Source organism: Terrapene carolina, unplaced genomic scaffold, assembly GCF_002925995.2.
Source record: "Terrapene carolina triunguis isolate 2854851 unplaced genomic scaffold, T_m_triunguis-2.0 Scaffold68, whole genome shotgun sequence".
NCBI classification, from domain to species: Eukaryota; Metazoa; Chordata; order Testudines; family Emydidae; genus Terrapene; species Terrapene triunguis.
The window spans coordinates 6816469-6838871 of NW_020664419.1; the positions used below are offsets into that span (position 1 = coordinate 6816469).

Genomic DNA, 22403 nt, shown 5'->3' on the forward strand with positions numbered 1-22403 from the left:
ATAACAGTTCCATGTTTTGCAGCTGTCAAGCAGTGTTGTGAGGACAACAGCATTATGAATTTTGATTTTTGTCTGTTGACAGATTCTATGTTGCTTCCAGATTTGGTGATAAAGGCGACCATATGCAGTGTTGGCTTTCTTTATTCGCCCATCCACTTTCTGGTCAATTTTTGCTTCGTTGTTCAACATGCTGCCAAGATAAGTAAACTGTGTGATGGCTTGGAGTACAATACCTCCCAGGCTTATTGACAGGTCTTGGTAAAGTTGTTGAGGAGCTGGCTGATACATATGCTTGGTTTTTGTTCAGCTGATGGTGAAGCCAAAGTTAGGAGCTGTTGCAACAGAGTGGTTTGTAAGAACTTATAGTTCTGCTTATAGTTCTTCATCAAGGCACAGTCAGCACCAAAGAGCAGTTCCTGGATCAGTGCTTCCACAACCTTGGTGTTCGCATGTAGGCGGGAAAGAAAAAAGAGCTTACCAGTGTGGAAGTGTATAAAGATGCCATTTGAAGCACCACAAAGGGCTTCCTCTAGCATCTCAGCAAAGAATAGACCAAAAAAGCTAGACGCAAAGTCACATCCCTGCTTCATCCCATTTGTGATTGGAAATGGGTCTGTTAGTTTACCATCAGCACTAACTCTTCCAGCTGTGCCTTCATGGAATTGTCGAATGATGTTAATAAATTTGCCCAAATTTAGTGAGTGCTTGCCAGAGGACAGCATGGTTAACTGTATCGAATACCTTAGTTAGGCCGAGAAACATGATGTACAAATGTTGGTGCTGTTTGTGACATTTTTCCTGTAATTGTTGAATCATGAAAATTATATTGCTAGTGTTCTGCTGAGCACAAAAAGCTGCACTGTGACTCAGATAGAACATTAGCAATGATTTGGGTCAGAAGTGGGTTCAAGAGGATCCATTCAAGAATCTTGCCGGCCACAGAGAGCAAAGAGATACCGTTGTAATTACCACAGTCACTGTTTGAGGCTTTATGCTTATAAAGAGTGATGATATTGGCATCTTTCAGTTGTTGTGGTATAATTTCTTGAAGTCAGACATGTAAAATATATTCAGAGAGCTTGTCAATCAGAAGATTTCATCTGTGTTTGAAAACCTCAGCTGGAATGGCATTCGGATCAGGGGATTTATTATTTTTCATTACTTGAACAACCTTCATCACCTCGGCCTGTGCAGGTGGATCTGCAAGTGCAGTAGATGTGAACAGTTTACAGGTATTATCCAGCGACTCATCAGAAACAGCAGGTGAACGATTAAGTAGTTCACTAAAATATTCACGCCACGATTGGTGGACAGCAGAACGATCTGTGATGAGAAATTCACTATCAGCACTTGTTAGTGATGCTGGGAGGTGGGGTAAGGCCATGCACAGCTTTAACTACATCATAGAAATCTTTGGAATCATGTTGATCAGGAAGGGCCTGTAGTTCCTCTGCTTTACAGTCAAACCACATATTTTGCATCTGGTAGAGTTTGTGTTGGTGCGTTCTGCAACCTACCCTATATCTGAGCTTTTTTGACCCAGAGAGTGGATCAGCTAAGAGCGTGGAATATGCTTGCTGATTGGCATCAAGAACAGTCAGTATTTCAGAATTATGGTTGTCATCATGCAGAATAGTTTGGCATTTTGTATACCCAGCACAATCCATAATGGTGTTATAGATTGTGTCACACAGGGATACCCATTTGGCAGATAAAACAGTAGTTAGCTGTGTTGAAAATTGTTTGACAATTGACAGATCATTCAGCCGGGCAATATTTACACGCTTAACTGATGGGTTTTTACTCATTTTCAACCAAACAAAGAGGCAAAGCTGTGATTGAACAAGATGGTGGTTAGTCCAACAATCAGCTCGGCATAATATCTGAGTTATGTGCACATCTCAGACGTCCCGCTATCCGACCAACACGTAGTCAATCAGATGCCAGTGACAAGAGTGAGGATGCGTCCAAATCATTTTGTAGTTGTTGGGAAGTCAGAAGTGTTTATAATAACTAGAGGGTGCTCAGCGCATGTCGTCAGCAGAAGTAGGCCATTGTTGTTCATCTTGCTGATGCCATGTTTGCCAAGTACACCACACGATGTAGCATCATCACGGCCAACGTGAGCATTAAAGTCACCTAAAATAATCAACTTGTCTTCAAGGGGAGTCAATTGGATCAGAGTCATTTAGTTCAGAATAAAATTCCTCCTTACCCTCATCAGAGTTGGTCATTGTCCATGCGTTAAGCTATGATCAGTGAAACGTAACGTCCACCTCTCAGGGATAGTCAGAGCTTCAACAGTCTGTCATTTATACTGATGGGCAGACTGTCCAAACTAAAGATGAGATTCTTTCTGATAGCAAAGCTGACTCCTGGGTCATGTGGCTCATTTTATGGGCATCCCTTCCCTAAGCAAGTGTACCCAGCACTCTCCTCAGTCAGTTGACCCTCTTCAGCAAGTTGTATATTGCTTAGCGTCACAATGTCAATATGATATTTTTCAAGTTCTTGAGCTACCAGAACAGTTCACCTGACAGGACAATCAGTTTGGTTTGGATGATCAAGGAGTGTGTGGACATTCCATGTTGCAATATTGAGACAAAAAGAAACCTTTTGGGGTTTGCTTGAATTTTGACCACATGATGGAACAACACCTTCAGCTGTGGCAAGCTGGTCAGGACTGTTTGGAATGAGCAGTTTTTAGGGCACCTTGACTAGCCCCCTTCTTGGATTGAGTTTGACTGTGCTGTCCCTGAATAAAGCAGCAGAGTTGATCAAGATGCTGCTGAACTATGGTGTCACTCCAGGTCAGCGCAGAGCAGCCAAAGTCTTGACCCGCCCGTGTGTAGGTTCATGACTGACTCACAGCAATGTCCAGCACCTGTCACTTTAGCCGTGACTACCTCTCTTCCGCTTTATCCATTAGATTTTGACACTTTTTGCTCAGTAAATCATTTAGTAAAGTTACATCTACCTTTCCCTACTTGACATTAACATGTTTCTTATCTGAAGAGTGAATAAAAAATGGCATTGCAAGATTTCATGTTTATTGTGTCAATAATTTGCTAGGTCAGATTTGCTCAGGAAACAAGTAAAAAGGTGTTTTTTCTTACTGTCAGGCTCAGTAAACTCTGCCTGGGAACTTAAAGCTGAGCAAATGGAGGTTGTCGTTGTTGTCTACTTGTATTACAATAGCATTTAAAGGCTTCAGCGGAGATTAGAGTCCCATTGTGCTAGGCACATAGTAAGGGAAAGCCCTTGTCCTAAAGAGCTTTCATTCTGAATAAACAAGACAAAAGATGAGCGAGAAAAAAACCTGGTACATCCATTTTATAGATGGGGAAAGCTGGGACACAGAGATTATTTGAAACAGGAGTAAAAAGTCATTTAAAAACAAAATAAAAAAGAACAAACACACACCAAAAACCCCCCACACCAAACCAACATTTCCATTACCGTCAGTAGTAGCTATGATTCTGAATATACCTGTTAAGCATATTTTTTCAGTGAGAAAAAATATGCTTAACAGGTTTTATATAGTAACTTTGAAGAGAATTGCACTTTAAGATCATTTATGAACATTTATGTAGATCGCATTATTGTAATTATGCATGTGCTTGTTAACAAAAAATTTGAAAGGTACACCTGCGACCCGATATAACACGAATTCGGATATAACGCGGTAAAGCAGTGCTCCGGGGGGGCGGGGCTGCGCACTCCGGCGGATCAAAGCAAGTTCGATATAATGTGGTTTCACCTATAACGCGGTAAGATTTTTTTGGCTCCCGAGGACAGAGTTATATCAGGGTAGAGGTGTACATTAAACCTCATGCTTTGGTGTTTGATAGTTGACTGTTAGAGATTATCTTGAGACCTATAATGAGAGACAGACTATCCCACACCTGCCTACTGCATGGTTCTTACCCATTCTTTTGAAGCATCTGGTGCTGGCTACTAAGACAGGATGCTGAATGAGATGGACTTTGGATCTGATCCAGTATGGCAATTCCTATGTTCCTATCAATATGTGGACCAGTCAGTGTTACTGAGATGTTAATGAAAGAGATTAGTATACATTCTAGCACCATTTTGAAGGGTACTGTCCTTTATTTTTTAATTTCATAAGTGAAGCAAGGGGCATGCCGGGTTAATGCTTGTAGGAGAACTCTAGAGGCAAAGCACAATAGATATTGGAAGTGGCGCTGGTGAGTCAGTAAGTGGTAGGTGTGATGGGTTGGATCACAGAACCCCCCCTTGGGAGCTGCCACCCGATATGCCAAGACTACCTCTGCTCCTGCTTTCCCTGCCAGCTCAGGCCTCCAGCACCGTGTCTTGCTGAGCCAGACACTCCCATCTGATCCAACAAAGACCCAAGGTCTGAATTACTTGCCCCAAAGCTGCAGGTTTACCTGAAAGCAGCTAACAGAAGTGTTTCTGTCTTTAACACTCAGATGCCCAACTCCCAGTGGGGTCTAAACCCAAATAAATCCATTTTACCCTGTATAAAGCTTATGCAGGGTAAACTCATAAATTGTTCGCCTTCTAGAACACTGATAGAGAGATATGCATGGCTGTTTGCTCCCCCAGGTATTAATACATACTCTGGGTCAATTAATAAGTAAAAAGTGATTTTATTAAATACAGAAAGTAGGATTTAAGTGGTTCCAAGTAGAAACAGACAGAACAAAGTAAGTCACCAAGCAAAATAAAATAAAATGCGCAAATCTATATCTAATCAAACTGAATATAGATAAGATCCTCACCAGTTCCAGAATGCTCCCTTTTACAGACTAATCTCCTTTTAGCCTGGGTCCAGCAGTCACTCACACCCCTTGCACACTGTCCTCTGTTCCAGTTTCTTTCAAGTATCCTGGGGGGTGGAGAGGCTCTCTCTTTAGCCAGCTGAAGACAAAATGGAGGGGTCTCCCATGGGCTTAAATAGACTTTCTTTTTGTGGGTGGAGACCTCCTCCCCTCTCCTATTCAAAGTCCAACTCCAAGGTGGAGTTTTGGAGTCACCTGGGCAAGTCACATGTCCATGCATGACTCTGTTTCTTACCAGGTAGCAGCCATGGGTCACATGTTGGACTAGATGACCTCCTGAGGTCCCTTCCAACCCTGATATTCTATGATTCTGTGATTCTACCTCCAGCTTTAAGCGGTCAGTACTTAGCAGATGATTAGTGGCTGTCTCCCTGGCTCACTCCTGAAGGGGTCTCCAGGGCCTAGCACTTCTGAACCAAGATATCAATTCTGCTCCTGGTTCTTTGCACATGGATTGCTCCTGCACATGTGCAGAGCCCCAGTAGTTCACATTGGTGGAACTAGCCCAGCATTGCCCAGATAAAATGCAGGGGTGTGATGGGGGCTATAGAACCATCCCAGTCTGGAAAGGGTTAACTTGCAGCCATAGGCTTCCTGATGCACCTGTACTGGCTGCCAGGCCTGGGTGCAGGATTTAAAATGGAGGCAGCCCAGCAGTTGGGGGGAGGAGGGGAGAAGGGCTGTTGGGCTGCTCCACGGGTGAGCTGGCAGCCTAACTGGAGACAGGCCCTGAGGAGCTGCAGCCTGCCTGAACCCCTGATTGGGGGAGCAGTGGGCTGGCCGCTGAGCTGTGGATTGGCTGAGGCCCAGTGGCCTGTGATTAGACAGGAGGACAGTCTAGAGCAGCAGATGTGCATCTGTAATGATCTGGCAGTCAGCTGAGCCCAGCAGTGTTGAAGGTTTGGTTGTTTACACATATCTGTTAGACTTTGGTAAAGACCTCTTTGGCTCCAGAAGGGGTCGGACTCTGTCAAGTGGCCTGGCCAGAGGGCCAGGTCACTCCTGTGGCTGGAGTAGACCAAAGGACAGTGGGGAAACTGAGGCAGGGTTGCTGCATCTCTACCTCCAGCCACAAGGAGGCAGGCTGGAGGAGCTGGTTAATGATGCTAGCCTAGGGCAAGGTCTCCCCGAGACAGAGAGAAGGGCTTCTTCAGCTTAAATAAGTAAATAGAGTTTGACAACTACTTCTAGCCCTGCTGTCTGGTGCGGTGCCTGAGGAGGCTGGCTTGGAAACGCTAGCACATGCTAGATTCTGATGGGGGATTGGTACCGTGTTCAGAGAGAGAGTCCAGTTAATCTGTCAGGGTGAAATTCACCCCATGTGGAGGCCAGCACTTAGATCGCCCTCAGTGATGGCTAGGGTGGGGTATTGTTCCAGTGGTGTCTGCCACAGTGCTCCCTGGCTGTGATACTGGGAGACATTTCCTCTCCGTGGATGAGGCCAGCTGATAGCATTTCCCAGGGTCTTGCTTTGCCTCTGATTCCTTTCAGTGTCAGTCGTGAGGGGTCTGACTTGGGCGATTGCTCAGTGCTCCCCAGCAATACTGCATATTGCTCTGTCTTTTGCCTCGGAGCGGGATTGGTGAGGCATAAAGGAGGGCACTGCTGAGACCAGAGATGGTTGAGAGAAAGCCATACTTAAAGCCTAGTGAAAGTGAACAGTCGCTGGTTTGGAGAGCAGCAGTTCCCCTGGCAGCCTTGTCTGGGCTTCAGAGGGACACATGGGTCCCAGCGTGTGACTTCTGGCAGAGCCTGACTTTACACACTCCGTTCTCAGCCGTGGCCCAGGGAGCTTGTGATGGGTTGGTTCACAGAAACCCCCTTGGGGCTGCCAACTGATGTGTCCCTACTTTCCTGCCCTGGCAGCTTAGGACTTCAGTGCCCTGCCTGGTTGGAGCCAGACCTGCTAGCCTGCTGCAAACCCAGACCCAGGGTCTGAACCACGTCCCCTAACAGCTGTAGGCTTAACTGAAAGCAACTTACAGAAATGTTCCTGTCCTTAACACTCAGATGTCCAACTCCCAATGGGGTCCAAGCCCCAAATAAATCCGTTTTACCCTCGATAAAGCTTATAAATTAAATAAATAAAGATATCCTATCTCCTAGAACTGGAAGGGACCTTGAAAGGTCATTGAGTCCAGCCCGCTGCCTTCACTAGCAGGACCAAGTACTGATTTTGCCCCAGATCCCTAAGTGGCCTCCTCAAGGACTGAACTCACAATCCTGGGTTTAGCAGGCCAGTGCTCAAACCACTGAGCTATCCGTCCCCTCAGGTAAACTCATAAATTGTTCGCCCTCTATAATGATTAGGGGGCTGGAACACAGGACTTATGAGGAGAGGCTGAGGGAACTGGGATTGTTTGGTCTGCAGAAGAGAAGAATGAGGGAGGATTGTATAGCTGCTTTCAGCTACCTGAAAGGAGGGTCCAAAGAGGATGGATCTAGACTGTTCTCAGTGGTAGCAGATGACAGAACAAGGAGCAATGGTCTCAAGTTGCAGTGGGGGAGGTTTAGGTTGGATATTAGGAAAAACTTTTTCACTAGGAGGGTGGTGAAGCACTGGAATGGGTTAACTAGGGAGGTGGTGGAATCTCCTTCCTTAGAGGTTTTTAAGGTCAGGCTTGACAAAGCCCTGGCTGGGATGATTTAGTTGGGGATTGGTCCTGCTTTGAGCAGGTGGTTGGACTAGATGACCTCCTGAGGTCCCTTCCAACCCTGATATTCTATGCTACCTTGAATGTCCTCAAGTAGACTTCTTATGTGGATTGGAGCATTCCAAGATTCATTGTCCTTTAAGTGTCTCTTGATTAGGTACTTAACTTCAACATTCCTTTCTCCAGGAACTGTCCAAATGCTCTACTAAAGTTATTTAGAAATCAAGCCAGTACACAGCCAATATTCATAACTTTGAATACAAAAACGATACATGCATACAAATAGGATTAATAGATTCAGTAGATCAGGCCTGCACAACTCGTAAAGCGGCGAAGGCCATATTACTCCAAAGAAAACAGCTGAGGGCCGACCCCCCACGACTCCCTCCAACTCCCCCGAAACACAACCCTCCCCCCACCAGCGCCGCCCGCCCCGCGGAAACAAACCCTCCTTCCCCAGCGCCGCTGTGGGCCGAAAAGGAAGATTGGGGCGGGGGGGTGATACTTTATTAAGTATTTTTCAGTTAAAGCATACAATTGTATGTATGGCACACTAGGAAGGCACTGACAGTGTGTGGAAGCCTGTAGTGTAGAGGGGGAAAGAAACGGCGTGCATAGGGTGACCAGATCACAGCAATAAAATAGGACCCACCCCCTCCCCGCTCAGCCCCACCATCACACCCCTCTTCACCCCCTAGCCCCCCCGCTGGCTTGTTGCATCCCTCCTAGTCAGTCCCCCACCCACCACTCGCCTCCTTTCACCTCCTCCCTCCCCTGCCAGAAACCCCCATGCCCGCCCCTAGAACCCCTGCTGGCTCACTGCTTGCCTCTTTGCCCACCTGCCGCTTGCCCACGCTGGCCTCTCGCCCCCTCGCGCCCCCCCCCCAAGTATAAAACCTCATTCAAAGACCCAGGGGGTCACTATATTACTGCACACAGCAGTCAATCAATGCAGTTGTAGATAAATCTCTGCATTATACATTTTTGTATAACTTTTATATGACTTTGTATTGAACCTTGGTAATATGTTATAGCGGGCCCCTGAGGAAGTATAATCAAGGTAAAACAAAAATGTCTTTTTGCTAGAAGTAGAATAAGATCTTCCCCCCACTTTGTAATCGATTGCCCTGTTGAATGAATGAGGTGTGAATGAGGAAGGCGTGGAAGGCAGCACCTCCAGACAGCTGCAACCCTTGGAGAGGGGATGGGAGCCAGACCAGATCAGGCCCAATGCTGCTCGCTCACCCGGATGTAAGGGGCCAGTGGTAGCCACTCCATAGTTCAGATTGATCCTAACTTACAACTAAGATCCATTTTTAACTTCTGTGTAACTTCTCCAAAAAATTACGAGATCCCCTGAGCTCTCCTAGGCCAGGTAGGATTTGTCTGGGAGGTTTGGTAACCTTCAGAAAAGGGGTTTTGCAATTAAGGTATTTCACAAATATCCATCATTCTCTTTGTGGAAGCAGAAAAAGAACTGACAGGAAGGAAATGCAATGCATAACAGTTTGTTAGCAAAAGTTAGGCTAACTGTAACCCTAATAACGCGAGATTTGTAAAAGCAAGAATTGTGAGAGGCGAGTGAAAAAGAACTGTGTAAGAAGTTGTTACGACCTTGTGTAGATAATGTGTAGAAAATATTGTATGTAGATTAGAGTTAAAACAAGTGAGAAAAATAAGATATTAAGATGGCCTATGTATAAACAAAATGCAGCTGTTGCTTATTATTGTTTGTAATGAAAGGTATAAAGGTTTGCTGTAATTGTTTATTTGTAGAGAGACCTGTTTAGCTTTTTTTTTTTTACGCAATTGTTAGAAAAAATAAAGTATTTGATTTGCTGTACCCAAACAAAAAGTGAGAACTCTGTTATTTTTTGGCTGCCATTAAATTAGCACAACAAAGGGCTTGGGTTATTTCTTCTAAAAAAAAAACAAACAAAAAAAAACCTTAACCGGATCCCTATAAAATGGGGCCAATAGTGCAGCAGCAGTTTAAAATATTTTTAAAAACCAAAAACATAATAAAAAACTAAGCCAACTAAAAAAGGCCATCGGCCTTGTTTCTGGGGCACAACTAACCCAGGTACAGGCTAAAGTTAATAAGTTACATGTTATTTCCGCCCTTAGTTCTATAACCCAAAAGTTGCTAACAAAAATAGTATTAAATATCACTAAGGCTAAAAAGACATTGCAGTAAAATCTAGCATGTTCAGAAATTCAAAATTTCCTAAATAACCAGCTAATAGCCATTCAAAATAATCTTAAGCATCAGGCTTGGCCCACTGCCCTTACAAACACGTCAAAAGTACCATCTAATCTATGGCCATAAAAACATACTTAAAAACTTTCTAAATAAAAATGCAAACGTTCTCAGTGCTCCTTCCAAACATATAAACCGGTTAAAAATATGTGGGCTCCCACATACCAAATCCTGCCGGGTCCATAAAAAAAATGCATGTAAAATTAAGTAATTCACCAAAACATCTAAAAAATTAAACCACCTGGTATGCCCAATCAATTTTTAGTCAGTGCTCCTAAAATTACACCTAACATTTAAATAGGGTTAAAAAGTCAGTAAACATTTTGGCCGTTAAAACCCCCACAGCTTCAGTGTATACATAAACTAAAGCCAAAAAAAGTTGTCACTGTTCATAACTACGTTTGCTAAAAAAGAAAAAAACAAAAAACTACCCTAACAAAACACTTACTTTTTCAAACTACTAATAGCTGTGTGTATGTTAATGCCACCACATTGCAAAACATACATTTTAATCTCACCACCACTGCAGGCAATCATATTATCTACTGGCCTGCAAATAAAGTTTTGCAAGTAGCCCTTAAGTTCCAAATACCCTTTAATTAAACTAGTTTAGTACCTAATCAATTTCAAAATTTGTTTTCACTGTTACCAAAAGTTCAAAAAATCTCTAAAATACAAGGGCAAATTCACATGCTTCAAAATATATATCAAGTTAAAAAGTATACCTTTCAAACAGCTTATAAAGTATCCACCTTATGTACTAAGTATAATGTATTGTATTTTATAACTCAAATTGTACAACAACCTCCTCATATTATCACTATAAAAATGCTATTGCTTGTGTTATTAGCTAATGTAAAAATGTTGTTATTGTTATAAAAAACATAATAATAGTAATACCTTTCATGTCCATGCTCATCATGCATTGTCATTACATCCAATCAGAACCCCTAAAATTAAAGCATCTAATATAAAATCTAAATTCCAAAACTTAATGCAAATAAAAATTTTAAAAAGTTTATTATTCTAGTAGTACAAAACGGGGGGTTGTGGAAGCAGAAAAAGAACTGACAGGAAGGAAATGCAATGCATAACAGTTCGTTAGCAAAAGTCAGGCTAACTGTAACCCTAATAAAGCGAGATTTGTAAAAGCAAGAATTGTGTGAGGCGAGTGAAAAAGAACTGTGTAAGAAGTTGTTACGACCTTGTGTAGATAATGTGTAGAAAATATAGTATGTAGACTAGAGTCAAAACAAATGAGAAAAATAAGATATCAAGATGGCCTATGTATAAACAAAATACAGCTGTTGCTTATTATTGTCTGTAATGAAAGGTATAAAGGTTTGCTGTAATTGTTTACCTGTAGAGAGACCTGTTTAGCTCTCTCCCTCTACGCAATTGTTAGAAAAAATAAAGTATCTGACTTGCTGTACCCAAACAAAAAGTGAGAATCTGTTATTCTCCGACAATTTTCTGAACATTTTCCTAGCTTCCTACCCCCAAAATGGCTTGGCCCCAAACACCAGGTGTCTGGCTGAGTCGGACGGGGGCCTCTGGGTGTTGCTGGGGGATCACGAAGACCTGTGTCATGTTTATAACATTGACTCTGTAAATTATTTAAACTGCCCTTCTGCTGAGTTCTGGCTCTGCGGCAAGGGCTGCTCTGCAGAGGAAGAGGTGGGGGCCTGGATCGGGTGGGATGTGGCTAGGATTCTTGGGGGCAGGGCAGGCGGGATGGTGAGGAACAGGGAAGAATGATATGGCTGTGGGGTTGGATCCCTGAACTGTTCATTTCTAGACTGTCCTGCCTTTGAGTTTTTAGGGAAGCTGTCGAGTATTTGTAAGTGAGATTTGTTGATGGGGTTTTAACTGGGCTCCTCTAAAATTTACAGCTTAACTCTTCAGCTAATGAGTTCGGATTTATGTGCAGTATGTCATAGTTCTCTCTTCTCTAACACGGGGATGGACATTTGATTTGATCCTGTCCTCGCTTTGCCTTTGCACTGCTGGGGACAGACTCGGCTGCACAGGTTCCCAAAGTGTGGTGGGATTGAGTCCAGAGAGCTGGCTGGGTGTGTGCACATGGGGCCAGCTTCTTCTGACTGTGAGATAGAAAGAAGCTAAATATACATTTAATCGTCCTCCTAAGGTGGCTTTTCCATGGAAGCAGTTGCTGCAGTGACGACACGCACATGAACCCATGAGGCAGTCCCTGCATTAACCAGTTTTCCACACTATGAAAAAGTTGAAGAACCCCTGATCCAAACACAGCAGCCTGTCTGGTCCTAGGATTAGCAGTGATTCCCCCCAGAGACTGTCAAGCCTTAATGACCCAGTTTTCTTTACCACCCTGGGGCAGTTACTTGAACATTTGGGACCGTCGGGGGCATTCTGCCATTTCCCCTCTCCCAATTGCCCCTCCACCACTGCCCGCCTCCTTGTCCCCCCCCCGGCTCACCTACTCACCCCCCGCCACTGCCCACCCACTCGCCTCCTCAGCCCGCCCTCCCCCGCTGCCGGCTCACCTGCCCCCCCCACTCGCCTCCTCAGCCCCCATCCCCTGCCACCAGCTCACTTGCCTGGCCTCTTACCTTGTGCCACTGCTCCTGCCGCTGGCTCACCCTCACTCTCCACCCTGCCCACCCGCCGGCCAGCCGTTGGCTAGCCTACACCTCCCCTCCCCCGCCCCCCCGCAGGCTGCACAGTGAGCAGGGCTGGCTCCAGGGTTTTTGCCGCCCCAAGTGGGGAGGGGGTGTGCCTGGAGCCGTCCCTGACAGTGAGCCCACCTACTCACCCCCTCGCGGGCCACACAGTGAGCCCACGCGGGCCACATGTTGTGCAGGCCTGCAGTAGATCATAACTTTTGAGATATGTTACATGGCATACGTAGCATAAAACACATTCTAAGCATATTTCCATAAAGCCTTATGGGGGGTACCGTCACAGTAGGTACTGGCATACTAGAAGGAGGACATTGGGTTGCTATCTTTGGATGTGGTATTAAACCAAGGTCCTGACCACTTGGCCAGTAAAATTCTCAGAATGCTTTTCACAAGAAAAAAGTGTTAGCCATGGTGTCCTACAGAAATTGCAGCTTGGGGAATTACTGAAGGGGGAATTTTGGTTAGGAGAAAGTATGTGTGAAATACAATATTCTTCTCTTCTGACCTAAACTGTTGTGTAGCATTGCATGGTTTTGAGCTATTGCTGTGTCCCCCCTCCGCCAAAGTGCTTTTGCCTGGTGGGTGAAGTGAATGCTGTAGTTCATAAAGCACTAGAGCTTCCGTTTGAACAAAAGGCAGTACTGTGAATAAGTAATGTATTTAGTTTTAGCCAAATATGTTGCATTTAGCCACATGTAAGCTGCTGTTGGGTTAATAAAAGTTTAAATGATCAATTTTTTTACTTCTGACAAAAGGAAATTTCCTGTGTACTGAATGTGCTTATATTGTTCATTACAAAACAAAGTCAAAGTTCTTCAGACTAGATTCTTACTAAAATTCCTTTTTGTTTACAGATGGCCGTACAGATCCAATTTTGGATGATGTAAGTGAAGCCTTCACACTTATGGGGGTTAACCTGCATGAGCTGGAAGATTACATACACAATATTGAACCTGTCACTTTCCCACATCAAATCCCTTCATTTCCTGTCAGCAAGAACAATGTCCTACAGTTTCCCCAGCCTGGAAGCAAAGATGCAGAAGAGAGGAAAGAGTACATTCCTGATTACATGCCACCTATTGTCTCATCTCAAGAAGGTGGGAAATTAACAATTTTTTTCCTTTTTTTGTTTTCATTTGTTTGAGTATTTACATATTTGTTTACATTTTCTTTAAGCTGCCCAAGTTGTGCCACCAATAACAGTGGTTTTGTAAAGCACCCATTAGGGCACTGCTCAAGAATGAAATACAATCATGATAATATTAAATCATCATGCAAAATAAAGAGAGCAGTAGCGTGGCTAAAGTTATATTTCTGTTTTCCACTTTTACTGCACTTTGCATCAGAGAACGCTTTGCATTTCTGTAATAATTCTCTATCTGAGGATCTCAGGTCATTAAATAAGTTAATGAATTAAGCCTCACAACATCTCTGTCGGGTGATAAAATCGTTCTTTCTCCCTTCAAGCTAATGTTTAAAAAGCTGTTGCCATTTTGAAATGAAGTTAATTTAAAAAACTGAAGTAAAAGTAGTTTCAGGTACTACACTTGCATCTGAGTCTCTCTACTAATTTTTATGGTTTTACAGTCACACTTTTTTATTTTTTAATGCCTTCCTCTCCCCTGTTGAATGAACGATTCATAAAAATGGTAGAGGAAAGTGAAAATGCCTATACAGAAAGTGCAGTGAAATAGACAATTTTTCTGTCAGCTACAGTAATCTTGTGTTAATTATAACAATAATTGAAAGGGGAAAAGGGGAAGGAATTTTTTTTTTTAATCTCTTCAGGTACAAGAATCTCGGATGTTAACCAACAATAGAAGGTTAAAAAAAAAATCACAGGTGTAACATAAATTGGCTGTCCTTTAATGACAGTTACAAATAATAACAATATTTTCTAAGTATATGTAGCGCTGTGAATTAGGAAGAGAAATACTAAATAGAACAAAATGCTTGCTGTGAAGAATGAACAGTACAGTTAACAGACAGAATTCTAATGTGGCATTTACTCCTTCTGAAGTAAATAACGTGGGATATACTGTGTATTATACATAATGGCTCACTGAAGAACTTAGTCTGTAAGGCCTGAGACACCAAATGTAGGTAGAAAACCCCTACAACATAAAAATGAACAGAAAATGATTTCCCTTTATTGACAACATGAATAAATCCTGTTGCTCTACTGCCACAAATGATGTGCAGAATTGTTGTTCTATTACTGATATTTACAATGCCTAGCACAACAGGGTCCTGGTCCATCACTGGGGCTCTTAAGCACCAGAGTAAAACAAATAATAAATAAAATAATTTTATTATTTGGGGAGCAGGTTTATTTTCTGCTGATTTAACCATAATGTGCTACAATTAAACTATATATTATAAACTATGCAAAGTAGCTGTAAGGAACAGTTTTCTGAAATCAGAAGAATGCCCTAAAAATGTATTTTTCAGGTCTGCAGCCTTCACATTTACTTTCATTTCCTCAAAGGCAGACGTTTTTAGCAATTATTTACACACACGAGAAATATTTTAATATTTCTTGACTTAACGTGACCAAAAGTAAAATTTAAATAGTAGCAAGAAATGTTTTTCAAGGCTTAAAGGGATTAAAATCTCTTAATTGGGAGGCCTGATAAAAGATTTGCTTTTTAAAACATTTTTTTAAAAGAACTCTTCAAAGAGAGCTGAAAAATACAAAGCAAGAGGTAAACATAGCATAGCTGAAAAATAGTTGTAAGGACATCCTATAGAATTATGTCAAGATCTTCAAAAGTGAATAGTGATTTTGTGTACTTCAATTTGTGGTTCAATTTGAGACACCTTAAAGGTGCCTGATTTTTCAGATGGTTCTTCACATCTACCATTAAAATTAGGCTACTTTAAAGTGTCTCAAATTAGGCACCCAGAATCACTTGCCACTTTTGTAAATGTTGGTTTTAAAATGTAGTAGAGAGATCAAGTCCAAGAGAGAACTCAATGTAGCTGTTGCGGAATATCAGTATATAGGAAAAGACGTGATGAATATTACAACTCAGTATGGTATTATAGCTAAATATTTATATGGCGGCAATTGTGCTTTTCTTTGTAAGTAATTTCTACATTTTTTTTTCTCTTGCAAGTTAGATCCAGGAGTTAGATTAGAGCAGTCCTTATAAATATTGTAGGAATCCTTTTAACACCTGAAGCAAGAAGATACTATTTCCCGAGTTGGACAGGAACCAGGAAAACTTCTAATGCCCAAGGCTAGTGTATCAGAGGGACCACAAGCACAGGTTTTTTTAAGTCAATAAAGGAATTGATACAAATTTAAACAAGTATTACATTGAAAATAACTCTTGTTATAGTTGCTGTACCATACTTAAGTATAGTTTAGGGCATTTTCCTAATACAGTAAATTTGGAATTTTGAATTCAGTGGGATTACATATATGTTATAAAAAAAAGTTCATAACTATTTTCAGACCAGTTTTTTTGGGGTACATGAAATGGATCAGGAAGATCAGTTCTCAACATCTGGCACTACTTTATTAGCAAATAAAATTTGGAGGTAATTTCCTCTCTGAAATGTTATGGAACTATCCCTCAAAAACATTCTCTTAAGAATCACATCACATAGCAGTTGACTACATTGTCAGCTGATTTTACGTATGTGTAAAACTTCTGTCTTTGTTGACAGTTACATTTAATAGTTTAATGTGTTGAGTGATTTCATGTAGCGACAGAGATATAGCTACATGCAATGATGAAGTGAGGCGATGTGCATGAATCATATGAAACTTGAATATTACTCATTTTAAGGCAGTATTTGAAAACTGTACGGTTACATTTAGTTTGATATTAAAGCCTAGGGCTGAGTTCATTCAGGTTTTGATTAAATTATTTTTATGGATATTCAGATATTAACAATACCACTAAGTATTATGTCATTGTAATTAGTCACTTCTGTCATAATACAAAGTTTAAATTTTTCACATTCATTTTTAGAGAACATTTGCATCAAAAACTGTTTAAATATGCACCATGACCAGTAGGTGTTGCTAGCCCACTTCTTAAAACTCAAGTTGCAATTGTTTTCTGTGCCTGCAAATAACATATTGCCACTTTCTTTAGAATCAGTGGTGTGACATACAAGGTATTCAGTTTGTTCAGATAGTTTGCCTGATTACTTAAGTGTTTTGTCAATCTTATTACCAAAAGTCATTAAGACAAATTTTTTGTTCTGTTCTGTTCACCTATGCCTCACCCATTAGAAATGCTGGAATTGGAACATGCACTCTTTACGGCTGTGCTTAATAGTAATGTGCCGAGCAGTGAAAAGGCACCCAGATTTTCATGACCTGTCTCTGCCATTTAGCGTTAGCTGTGAGGTTAGTACTTTGGGCCAAATTCTCCTCTAAGTGTTTTAACTGAAAGCAGAATGTGGCTCCTTGTATTAAATCTAGAGTACTATGTTTCATTAACTTTGACTAGAAGACTTGGCATATATGTCAGGTGTATAAATTATATGGATCTATGTATAAACACACTTTTCTATAATACAATCTGATTCATCATTACCATGTTTGATGTTGGAGTTTTAGAGGTGTTTTTTACAACTAAAACTTCAGGGAAAATTTTATGCCAGTGTCATGATGTTCACTTTCTGCCTATTTTTAGTTATTCCCTCTTTTGTTTTTACAGAGTTGTTTTAGTGCTGTTGTCACTGTAATGTCATGGTGAACTTGTAAAATAGATTATTATTTTTTTTTGAGAAAAAAAATAAATTGGTTGCAAAACATGATGGTCATGCTTTATTTCTCATGCTTTAATGTAGAAGAACACAAACTTTTGCAATAATATCAACCAATTTCTATGAAGTTGGTGTTTCAGTTAAAGTAATAGAGTATAAAGAGAAATTGGTTAAGTAGCTAGATTTTTTTAAGTGCCTAAAGGGAATAATAATAATAAATTAGTATTTGTATTGTGGTAGCACCTATAAGCCAGACCCCATTTGTATTAGACACTACAGTGTAGTTCCCCAAAATTTTAAAAAGTTCACCTGTCCCAAAGACTGATTCTACATGTGCCATAGTAATCCTGTTTCTTGGCCAGTTAAAACCCAATTCTAAATTAATATGATTGATACACAATACGTATTTCTTTAAAAATTATGACTCTATATTGTGTCATCTCTTCCTTCCCCTCCCCTCCCCTTTTCCCCCTCAGATTTTTTAAGGCACACACAGTAATGCACTCTGTATAGTTCTTGCATTGGGATGAGAGGGGAGAAAATATGTATGCTATTCTTAGGTATGCATTAGTTTTTAACATTCTACTATATTTGCATCAGCTCTAGTTTTTCGGGACATCTTGTTAGTTCTTTAATGATCACGCAGCCTTAATGGTGACCAGTTCATTTGTTGCTTTCTGGAAGCTTGATTGTGCCTGGTTGCTCCAGAGTGGCACGAGGGGAGGATACAGGAAGTTTTGTCCACTGGGCACAATTGCAATCTCCGTGCTTTTTCGTGGTTCCCCTGGAGAGAGAGAGAGAGAGACAGTTTTAGCTCTTGCTTTGGAATGTTTCTCTGTCTCTGCATCTTGTTCTTCAAACCCTGCCATTAGAGGTTATTTTAAAACAAATGTAATTTGTAGTGGGGGTTAAGTTTTGGAGCCTTTCAGCCTTGATACTGCATATTTAAGAGCTAGCTTAATTTTTCTAATCATTGATCCAGGACCAGTTCTGGACACAATTTACTTGTCCTGATTTATTTGTAACTTTGTCTGACATGTCTTGCCTTGGCAGGTCAGAGCTTAAAAATGTCATTCTGATTACAGTCTTGCTTTTCTCCTGCTTTAATGCTGATGTGATATTAGTCCCTAATAACCACCAGAAACCTGTGCTTATTACACCTGAAAGCATGGAAACCCAGCTGTCAAATTATATAACTTATTAAACTCTCTCTTTGTTCGTAAGATATTAGGTGCTAAAAATCACATTGGAATTGAAGAGAGGTATGGAAAAGCAAAGTGGAAATCAAAATAATATGATTTTCAGGTCTGATGATATCATAGGCCGACTAGTGCTAGAAATGTAATTGTATAAAGCATTAAGCTTCACAGTGGTATAAAGCATTAGTGTCTAGCTCCAGTGATTTGATGTATCAGATTTTGAACCTGTCACTGGCCTCTAAGTCTAGCAGTGCTTTTTTTGGCTCTTGTCCAGAACTGAATATAGCAAGTCTTGGATCTCAAACCACTGTAATTTCAATCCCTGGTTTCCTCAAGGGTTAAACAAAGCCAATGACTTTTTAAACGGCGTGTGGTGGGATTTATAGATGCTTAATATCCAGATACTCCTTTTTGACTTTGCCATTTGATAAACTGGGTTTCTCTGTCATTGTTCTTACTTTGTTTGCAGCCTTTCTACTCTCTTCCACTCCCTCCCATATAATCTTACGGAGTATAGCTTTATTATATACCCCTACAGTAAACTGCACTGGTGGTTTAAAAGCAGCAATGACATTTTTCAGCAGAACTATTCCAGTATACTAGGCTATGCAAAACACCACCACATATCAACAGCCAGGTACTGTGTAATCAACCAATTTGAAGTATAAACCATTGGTAGAGGATCAACTTGGAACACTTTGCTCCTGGCTACTAGCCATGCCTGGTTGCTGAGTATTGCAAGCTCTGTGTCAAGTTGCTTTAGCAGTCCATGCACTCTAAGTGTCAGACACTGATTGCTTTTGTGCGAATGAGTCTCCATGTATGCATCAGTCTAGCAAGGAAGAAGCAACAGGAGAAACAGACAAAATGAAAAAGGCAGCCAAGCTTAAGAAGCAGACAGAGGAAAGCCATTGGGAAAGAGCCAATAGGAGAGGCAGGTTCAAAGGAAAAGGAGAATATGAGATGGCAACAAAAAAGTACAGAAAATGTGTGGTTTAATTCTTACCATTAGACAACCATAAAAATAACTCCTCTCTGGAATAATAAAGTTGTCTTCATAATTATAACTATATATCTTTATCTTTCCTTAAGAAACAGTGTCATAATTTAAAACATGGTTCCAATGGAAATAATGCAAGAAAAAACAGGAAGATTTAAAAAAAAACAGAAATGTAGATTGAGGCCAAATAGACTTTCATCTAAGGATCTTCATTTTGTAAACATCATAGGCAAAAATTCAGTTTAGTGGGCACTGCAAGAAAACTTCACCCATAGCACAAACCCAATCACACAGTTGGGCTGTGTAGACTTGGGGGTGGGGGTTTTTCAAAGGCACACCTAGCAGTTAAGGTAAGTAACTCCCACAGGAAGTCAACGCCTAACTGCATTTTGTATCTTTGAAAATCTCCCTCTGCCTCTGAAGGGAAGTTTGTAATGAGGATTATGGGAGTCAAGGGCAATGTAGGCTCTTTGAATGGCATAGATAGATTTGAAAAAGTCTTCATCTGTACTTGTGATTTTTCAGAAATGCTGTTCATGTTCTTTTCCTCAGCAAATCTAGGTAAAACCGAAGTACAATATCAGAAAATACTTAGGATGACAGAGAAACCAACTTCAAAACACTTTTAAAAAAACTGAATTAAAACTAGTTTCAGATTCTTCACTGCCTCTGAATATTTCTGCCAACTTCTGTGTTATAAAAATGGGTTTATTAATTTAAAAACATATTTTGCCTCTGTTGTGAAAGACCTGTGCAAAGAAAAGAGAACATTATCTCTACAGAATAAATCATGAAACTGAGTATACAAAAATTGCTGTCCTGTCCAAAGAAAAGTGAAAAATGGAGAAAATACTTTTAATTTTTTCAGTTATAGTAGTCTTGCGTTACTTGTAATAATAGTAAGTAAACAGTTTTCAGACAGAAATATTTGTGTTTTTTTAAGTTGACTATGCCCCTTTAAAGCTTCAGTGTGTAGATGAATTTTTCTTCTCAAAGAATTTGTTTTTTTCCAGACCTATTTCAATAACTTGCAACTTGTTAATGTTTCTTGAGGATTCAAAATTAAAATTGCGTACTGTAAAAGTAATGATTCACATGTCATGCCACCTTCTTACAGCAAGTTAATTGACATTGAATTGGAATGAAAGTCCTAAATTGTTTCAATGCATTGTAATGTGCAAATTGCAATTTTGGCCATAATGAAATTATTCTTCGGGGAGAAAATAAGACTTTACGATAAAAGGCTCCCATTGTCTTGGATACTTTAAACACAGAACACTGTCATTATTTTAATTTCCTAGTGGTTGTTTTTCAGTAAAACTTTTGTCACTTGCCTTGACTTGTCATGCGGTATCAGTTTTTCCTTTTGCTGACAATATCCGACTTTGTTTAGAACCCCCAATGCGATCTACACCGTGTACTGCTGCTACACTTGAGGATTTTATTTCAGCTGGAGCATCGGACACCTTTGTGGCTTAGAAAGCATAAGTTTCAAATTAGGTTATTGTCTGGTAGTTGTATGTTACTGTTCTCAAGCTTCTCAGGCTTTTTTCCCCTCATCCTGCACAGAATATTTTTGGTGACTCCAGGGGGGGGAAATGGAAAATCTAGCCACAGTTTAAAACAGGATAAATGAAAGGTGCAGTTAACCTATTTTAAGGGCTGACCTTGTAATTTCATTATATTTCAGTCATTGCAGCATGCTGGACCTTTTCCTTTTCACTCCTAATGCTCTCAGTTTTCTCTCCCTTTTTCTCCCCGGGGACCTCCCAAAATATTTAATTCTCTGAAAATGTAGCTGATGCTTCAGCCAGTGGGAATTGCTGCTAAATTACAGATTTATAGCCACTGTGAGAAAAATATCTCTTCTTCGTTAAATAATTACTCCATGTATCTCTTTGTAACCGGGTTGTTTCTGAACAGAAATCGGCAGATTTTATTCTTTTTCAGGATGTGTGTGTTAATGTAATGCTAAAAGACTTCAGCATTATCATGATCTTTTTAAAAACTGTCCACATGACACAAGCCTTCCTCTGGATCTACTAATGAGAGAATTGTTTTCCATACTCATGCCAATGCACAAATGTAATCTTTTTTACATGCTGAAGGATTACTCTCTCTTTGTGGGGTGGAGATCAGTACCACATAAATGTACCTGATTTTGAGAAGTGTGGGACTAGGATTCCCTTGTTACATGAAACATCCTCATGTTGCTGCAGCAATGGCTGTGCTATTTGCATGGGAACTCTTAACAACTAGCTGGAGTGGACAGACTTCTGGTAGGCTTAGGTGTTCATATCATCATATTGTCCAATCTTGATCTATATCTAAACCACAGATTCCACTGGTGCTAACATCAGTGGTGAATTCTAGGACCCATTTTTTCCAGTGTAAACAAGGCTAAAGCGGTTAAATGACTTGTCACATGCCTCTACAAGCAAATCAGTGGCAAATCCTGACTCCCAGTATTTTAATGTCTGACATAAAAAAGTCCTGTTTTAGACATTTGAGTTCTTTGCCTCTTGCCACACTCAGCTACGGTGTGTGTAATAACATTGTAATTGGCTATAATTTCAGTGTCCTCTCCATGTCTTCACTTTGAGTAACCTCAACCTTCCAGTTGTCATCTTTGTGCAAATAAAGAGAATCTTAGTGTGTTGGATAAATCAGAATGGATTAACTACATTTAATGCATAGACAGTTTCTCCTTAATTATCTCAATGCAGTATGAGAAAGGTGTCGTAGATTCAGTTTGAATAATAGGGAATTTTCAGATTAATAGGCCGAGGGAGACATGACCCCATTTCAGATAACAGGAGATTTTGGATGACTGAAGTTCACATCAAAGTTTATAATTCAGTATTGTTTCTGAATGGTTCATTTTTGTAGTTTATGCTATTAGGCACGCCTATAGGTTTCTGATACCTGAAACTAAATATCTGAATTGGTTTGTTTCTTAAGGATGAGATTAGATGTTTTATAGCTGAGACTGTTGCTTGATTTAATAGGTACACATTTATATCTATATTTTGATTAAAGGCTCAAATAATTTGACTTCTCAATAGCTATAGCA

The 22403-nt window shown here is 40.6% G+C and overlaps 1 protein-coding gene across 1 annotated transcript in view; it reads left to right on the forward strand.

Annotated features, from left to right (window-relative positions):
* TAF3 (TATA-box binding protein associated factor 3) overlaps positions 1-22403 on the forward strand; it is a 147696-nt gene that overhangs the window by 8545 nt on the left and 116748 nt on the right. Inside the window, exon 2 of the mRNA XM_024202145.3 lies at positions 13258-13500. Within this exon, the coding sequence (XP_024057913.2) occupies positions 13258-13500 (243 nt within the window). The remainder of the gene's footprint in view (positions 1-13257; positions 13501-22403) is intronic.